Source organism: Vigna radiata, chromosome 5, assembly GCF_000741045.1.
Source record: "Vigna radiata var. radiata cultivar VC1973A chromosome 5, Vradiata_ver6, whole genome shotgun sequence".
NCBI classification, from domain to species: domain Eukaryota; kingdom Viridiplantae; phylum Streptophyta; class Magnoliopsida; order Fabales; family Fabaceae; genus Vigna; species Vigna radiata.
This window is the reverse complement of record NC_028355.1, coordinates 26,460,544-26,467,217: the sequence shown is the minus strand read 5'-3', so window position 1 is coordinate 26,467,217 and position 6,674 is coordinate 26,460,544. Positions and strand designations below refer to the sequence as shown.

The following is a 6,674-nucleotide window of genomic DNA, read 5'->3' as shown; positions in this document are numbered from 1 at the left end:
TTTACATCTGACCTATAAGCACTAGATGCAATAACGTTTTTTTTTTTTTTTTAGTTTAACACTTCTAAGTCAGACATAAATATTGACCATTTCATTACAAAGATACAACCACACTTGTTTAGCCTATATGTTACATGTAAATTCAGTTACATAGTAAGTTATTTTTGTGTTATTATTATTAAATTTTGTAATATATATAACCATTGCTATTATACAATTTATAATATCTTATCATTATCATACATGTGTTTTAATATTTGACCAATAGATTAAAAGATTATTATACAAGTTATATATATATATATATATATATATATATATATATATATATATATATATATATATATTTGTTTTAAAGGATTGAAAGGTTAGAAGAATATGGAACCTAAGTAATAAACAATCCCAAAATTTTGATGAAGGATTCACTGGAATCCATCCAAGATGATAAAGTTCTTAAAAGGCAAGTTTCTTTTTCAATTTCACATCAAAGATCTAAATATTTGATAAAAGCTCCTTTTTTAAAGGATTGTTTTTGCTCTAAAAATATTTTATTCATAAAAATGGTGACAACCCTTCTTATCCATTACCTCATGAAAGCTTTAGAAAATATTATGTCTTATATCATAACAATCCATTCCAAAGAAACTCACAAAAAGAGTTATGTAAATGTTAATTTAAATAGATTTTTTCTCAATAAAAATCAAGCAAGAAGATTATCATTTACTAAGGTTGAATGATGATGATGAAGATATGGAATAAAGTAGAGGTTTGTGTCTATAATAATAATAATAGGAATGTTTATACTCTAACTTTCAAGAAGTGTGAAAAAAAAATATATCTTGAGTGATAAGGGGAAAATTTTCTTTGAAAATCATAAATTACATAGCAATGATACCATCACAATATGAATGTTTGTTATCCAAGGGATAACAAGTTGTCTTGTTCTTGAATTTGAAAAGATTAAAAGGAGAAAAGGACCTATCATGGTTGACTCAATGGAAGAGTTTCAAACTATATTAATTAGTGTTATTAGTATTTTATTTCAGATTTAGTCTTTTATTTCAGATCTAAAAAAAAGGAATAAAGTTAAAAAACATTTCAAACACCAGTCATCGGAAACACCAAAAAGGGACTGCAGAGACTTGAAGGCACCTTCTTTGTATTTTCTTTTTATTCAATTTTCTTCTTTAATTCTTTGTTCTAGCTGATGAATCAGTGAGGCGTGAGAGAGGACCTCATGTTATACAGATCTTGTACTACAGATCATACCATATGGAAATCAGTAAGTCTTCAGGGACTTCCACTAGTAAATCAATATAACAGTGCCTTTTTTTTACAGTATCAAATCACACTGAGATGGACTTTTGTTGGATTACAGTTTTATCTTAAACTGTTCATAGATGATGCGCTGCCATTTACCATCAAAATCTGATTTATTATGCAGGCAACAATTTGCAATTTTTGTCTATCAATTGGGTGCTTCCACATTGTCATTTTCTATTGCAAACCGGATAAAAAAAGAGCTTCAGAAGATAAGTTAATACACAGTTAAGTGATAACTGAAAGAAACATGGAAATCTTTTGAATGCAGAACCAGGAAAATTACAACCTAAAGGGAAAAAAAGGGTTTCTTGCTTTTTTCGTTCTGTATATTCTACACCAAAACATGGATTCTCCTTGATGCCAAACATTACGAAAATGGATGGTCAAACTAAGATAAGTACGACATAGTGTTAAATGTAAACTTTAAGCCTAATTCAACCTTACAAAATCCTAATTGATACTGGACTTTCAACACATCCCTTCACATTAAGGTATATACATCGCCAAGTAAACTTTAAACTTAACACAAAACCCGTTTGTAAAGTAAGGTTTGCACCCAGTTATATACAATAAATTATCCTTATTTTTAGTCAATTTGAGACTTTCAACGCATAATATAAAACTTCCGATTCTTGAAGCGACAAACCATCAATCCATAGTCAGAAAATAAAGATACATAATTTAAATAAAGGGATGCAAAAAGTGCAGAAAAACTTGAATATCATCACAGATTTAGAACTTCTTGAGAAAAATTTAGACACGTGAAGAGAAACTTACTTCCACAAGCAACATGAACCATGGAGCCATTGCTAGAAAATGGTGATTGACACAAACAAGTGGTTGCTGCCTTCTTCCCCAAACATCAAAAAATAAGTCATGCAGAATAAGAAAGTGGAGCTAGAGGAAAGTGAACTACGACCAAGTCCTTGGCTCAATTAATATACCTGAGATCGGTTGCATTAAAGGCGATTGGATTAAAGGCAGGGAGAAGAACTTCTGGGATATGAGCAATTTTTGACCATTCTCCACCATGTCCTCTAGCACATCTTCTTTCTAGCATTGAGCACCTATATATGCAGAGTCGTTGTAAAGATACTAGGTTCCGAATTCCATCAGGTATTGATTTCAAACCATAGCAATTACTGATTTTAAGACTCAAGAGTGATGAGAGGTTCCCTATCCAGTCTGGTAAACTGTTGCCATGATATCCATCTATGACTAGTCTTTTTATTGAATGATGTGGCTGCAGGCCTTGCAATATCTTTTCATCTTTCATTTGATATTTATCATTTATATACAGGGTCGTTTCATTTTCCACCCATGTGTTTTCATCTTCCTTACGTCTGATTTCAATAGGACCAACCCAATATTTAGTCTCACCGAGCCCCCACCGTAATTCCAAATCTTGAAGATGTTGCTTCTCCAGTAATATGTTTGCAGACTCAACCACTGCAGCATTTTTTCGCAGGGAATCCAAGCATTTGATTACTAATTTCCCTCTAAGGTTGTTTAGCCCACTCAATTCACTTATATCAACGTTTTTACTTTCAGAGTCCAATATAAAATGTGTCAGTGTTTGAAGATTGGTCAATTGTCCCAACCCACATGGCATACATAATTTCCCACAATCATTCAATTCAAGATGCCTAAGACTTTTGTTGATATCTGAGGGTAATTCTTTAAGTTTGCCACATCCAGAAAGTTTTAAAGTCTGCAAGTTATGTAGGCTAGTAACATCTGGTGGAAGACTTACCAGAAACCTATTCATTGAAAGATCAAGATATCTCAATTGCTTCAACTCCCGAATACTATTTGGAATTGTTATCAAATGCAACCCACAGAGTGTTAACACCCGTAGGCACTTTATGCTTAAGAGAAAAGGAAATTGAAGACTTGGCGGAGGACCCAAATTTTGACTTCCATAAACTGGCTGTCCAAGCAAAATAAATGTCCTTAACTTGTTGGAAGATGATGATGTTTTCTCTGAAAAATGTAATGAAGTACAAGAGGACAAATAACGTGTTCTGTTTTCAATGTGCTCTTTTTTTCCTTCAACAAAGGCGTATTCTTTTCCAACAACAAGCTGTGCTAGATCATGTATCAGGTCATGCATTTTACAAGTAAGAATGTCACCACAATCATCTAAAGTCACATTTTGGAAAAGTGACATTGACAGCAAATTCATGAAGTACTCATGACCAACATCTTCTTCACATCTATTGTCTCGTGATGGTTGAATGAACCCCTCAGCCACCCATAACTGAATGAGTGTTTTCTTGTCAAACTCAAAATCTTTTGGAAACAATGAACAATAAGCAAAACACTTTTTCAAAAATGAAGGAAGATGATCATAACTCAGTTTAAGGATTGAAAAAATGTTGTCCTTGTGTTGATCTATCTTTGAAAACTCAACTTCACTAAAATATTGCCAATCACTCCGACCCAAGTTTCGAGAGTACAAGAGGCTGCCAATAGTTCTTATGGCAAGGGGAACCCCAGCACATTTTTTAACAATATCCCTTCCCATGGCTAACAACTCCATATCATTTGGTTCTTTCCCCTCATCAAAAGCCACTCGAGAGAATAGCTTCCAAGATCTTTCTAAATCAAGACCTTTCAAGAAAAGGGGTGGATGTGTGGCTACTATTTTCGCCACAGTCCTACTACGTGTTGTTACAATTATGGCACTTCCTTTACCTCCTTCCACGACTAAGCTCTTGAATTTAAGCCACAGTTCCCTATCCTCATTCCACACGTCATCCAGCACAAGTAGAAACTTTTTTCCACGAACTTTGTTTCTAAGATCTTGCTGTAGTTGCTCAATCTCACTATTCTTATCATTCCCAATCATCTTTTCGGCTATTTTGCTGATGTCAAATTCATCTGAGACACACACCCACATTTTCTGCTCAAAAGAGCATTGGACAGCATTGTCATTAAAAACAAGTTGAGCGAGGGTAGTCTTACCTAGTCCTCCAAACCCAACTATGGCTAATACAGACACATTGTCTATCACACTCACTTTGGTGTCAAGCAAATAACTTTCAAGAAGTTTCTTTTCCTCCTTTCTCCCAATAACATCATCTTCTCTCACAAAAGAGTAAGTTTGTCTCTGCCTCCTATATGCAATTGGAGTCTCCATAGGGCGGTCAGTCAATTGCAAAGTAATCTTGTTTTTAGCAATAGCATCTAGCCTCTTCTGGATTGCTTTCATCTGATGACCTAATTTAAAACTATAGACAATTTGGTTTTCTTGGGAGAAGAAAACCTGTATCTTTCTCAAGATTTTTCTAGCACCTATCACTTTTCTTTTCATTGCTTCAGAGGAGATATCATTGAGCAAGTCATCTGCATCATAAAGTACATCTTTCAGCTCCTCCAACCAATTACTGATTTGAAGGTTGTTGGCCTTTCCCTCTGCATCCAGGAGCACAGCCTTTATTGCAGATACTGTGCGCTTCATTTGCTGTACGTCATCTTTGAGATTCCAAATGATTCCAAACTCCTCTTGAGCAAAAGAGTTCAAGTTTTGTAATACTATCTGAGCAATTACTTCCATCCTTTGCCAGATGAAGTTTGGCACAAACATTAGTAACAACAATGTTAGGGATCAAACAATTTCACAGCCAAATGTAGTTTTGTACAGCATTAGATATCAAATAATTTCACAACCATAACAACAACAAATGAATCCTTTAAAAAAAAAAAAAAGTGTGGCCAGCTACATGGGTGACAGCCACCATAATGTTCTGTTATAAATCATATCATTTTGATTGTGAGCAATATCCTCACAGTGGGTGTTACCTCTCCTGAAAAATTCTTCTCCATACACACAATCAGGGAATCAAACCCTTTAATTTGCTTAAAGAACTCAGTTATCTACGATTTGTGTTGATATGTTATAAATCAGATTTGAGGAGAAATCATTGACCTTAGAAGTCAAATAGTCTTGTTGCATACAACAAGAAAGGAGCAGACAAAATTCCAGTTAAGATGATAAAAAAAAAAAAAAAAATCAACGAGTTCTACTAGCGTTTTCAAAGCATATTGATTAGCTGAATAGGACACGATTACAGAAACCAGAATTAAAATAAAAAAGTAAAAATGATGGGTGTCTATATATGTTGGAATTGAGAGAGAAAATTTCAGAGTAATGAGTTGCATGCTTTATGATGAAATTAAGTGGTGCTATCTACAAAGAACATATTAGTGGTTGAATACCTAAGAAAGTTAGAATTAGAGAGACAGGGAGAGATAGCTGACCTGCTTTGGAAAAAATTAGTGTAAATCCAGAGGCAGCAGTGGCCGGCAAGTGTTGAAGTTCAAGAGATTAGAGGAGCCACCTATATAAAGGAAATAAATGTAATGTAATATTATTTTCACACGTAACATATTTTTATACATACTTTACATTCATTGTGTTAACTAGCATGGTTTAAACTAACACTGTGCATATGTTTAAAGGAATAAATATTTTAATAAAAATTATGTAATTAAATAAAAGTTAAATATAGATATTATCATACTCTTTTATTATATATTGGTTTTTTCTTCAACATTTGAACTTTATAAATATTTTGTTAACTTTGAAACAATTTCATGTTTTAAAAACTAAACATGAGATACCTATTATTGAAATTTATATACACAAAATTAGTTTAAAATTTTAAATATCATATTTTATTATACATAATTGTTATCTATTGCAAAGAAAAAATAATACATAGCATATTTATTCTATATTCAAAGAAAGTGAGTGATTGGAAAATATCTAAACAAAAATTTCACTAGAAATTAAACTAACCTCGTTTTTGTTAATACTTTATGATTGTCCATCAATAATAATTATAACTAAACATAACAATTATAATGGAAAGAACAAGCATATATAATTGAGACAAAATTTGGTAAAACAATTACTAAAGAGTAGAATAATTTTCATTGAATATGTGAAGTCAGAATGAAATATAGTATATCCTTTCACGAAACCCTTGAAAAGAAACATGGTTTTGGAAACATTGAGGAGAATGAGACATAAACCCTTTGCAAACAAACAACTGATAGTAACCAACTTTTGTGATTAAAGATCCACCAATAAAGTTCATATGGGTAAAAACAAGTCACTTGTTGGTTCATAAAGCACTAAATTGATTTTAAATCAATTGTGTTCATATGGTGTGTGCCAATGTGCTACATATACATCATTGAAAGAGGTTAGACTTTGTAATAAAAATCCTATGTGGTGTACAAATTTTAGTCTAACAAAGATTTTAATGATTTTCATATCCTTTATGGGTGGGTTGTGTGATTTGTAACATACGCTTAATGAAATCACTGACATGAGTGTCAAG

At 32.7% G+C, this 6,674-nt stretch overlaps 1 protein-coding gene across 2 annotated transcripts; it reads right to left on the bottom strand.

Annotated features, from left to right (window-relative positions):
- Positions 1 to 726: 726 nt before the first annotated feature.
- On the bottom strand, positions 727 to 5,627 carry LOC106759723 (putative disease resistance protein RGA3). 2 transcript variants are annotated; one of them, XM_014643043.2, is made up of 4 exons: positions 5,587 to 5,627; positions 2,268 to 4,883; positions 2,101 to 2,170; positions 728 to 1,497 (listed from the first exon to the last, which is right to left on the bottom strand). In XM_014643043.2, exons 2-4 carry the CDS (start codon positions 4,880 to 4,882, stop codon positions 1,381 to 1,383), a joined length of 2,802 nt encoding a protein of 933 aa, XP_014498529.2. In that variant the 5' UTR covers position 4,883; positions 5,587 to 5,627; the 3' UTR covers positions 728 to 1,380. The 2 variants fall into 2 exon arrangements, with proteins under 2 accessions (XP_014498528.2, XP_014498529.2); XM_014643042.2 differs by lacking the exon at positions 5,587 to 5,627 and having other exon boundaries at positions 727 to 1,497; positions 2,268 to 5,580.
- Positions 5,628 to 6,674: the final 1,047 nt, after the last annotated feature.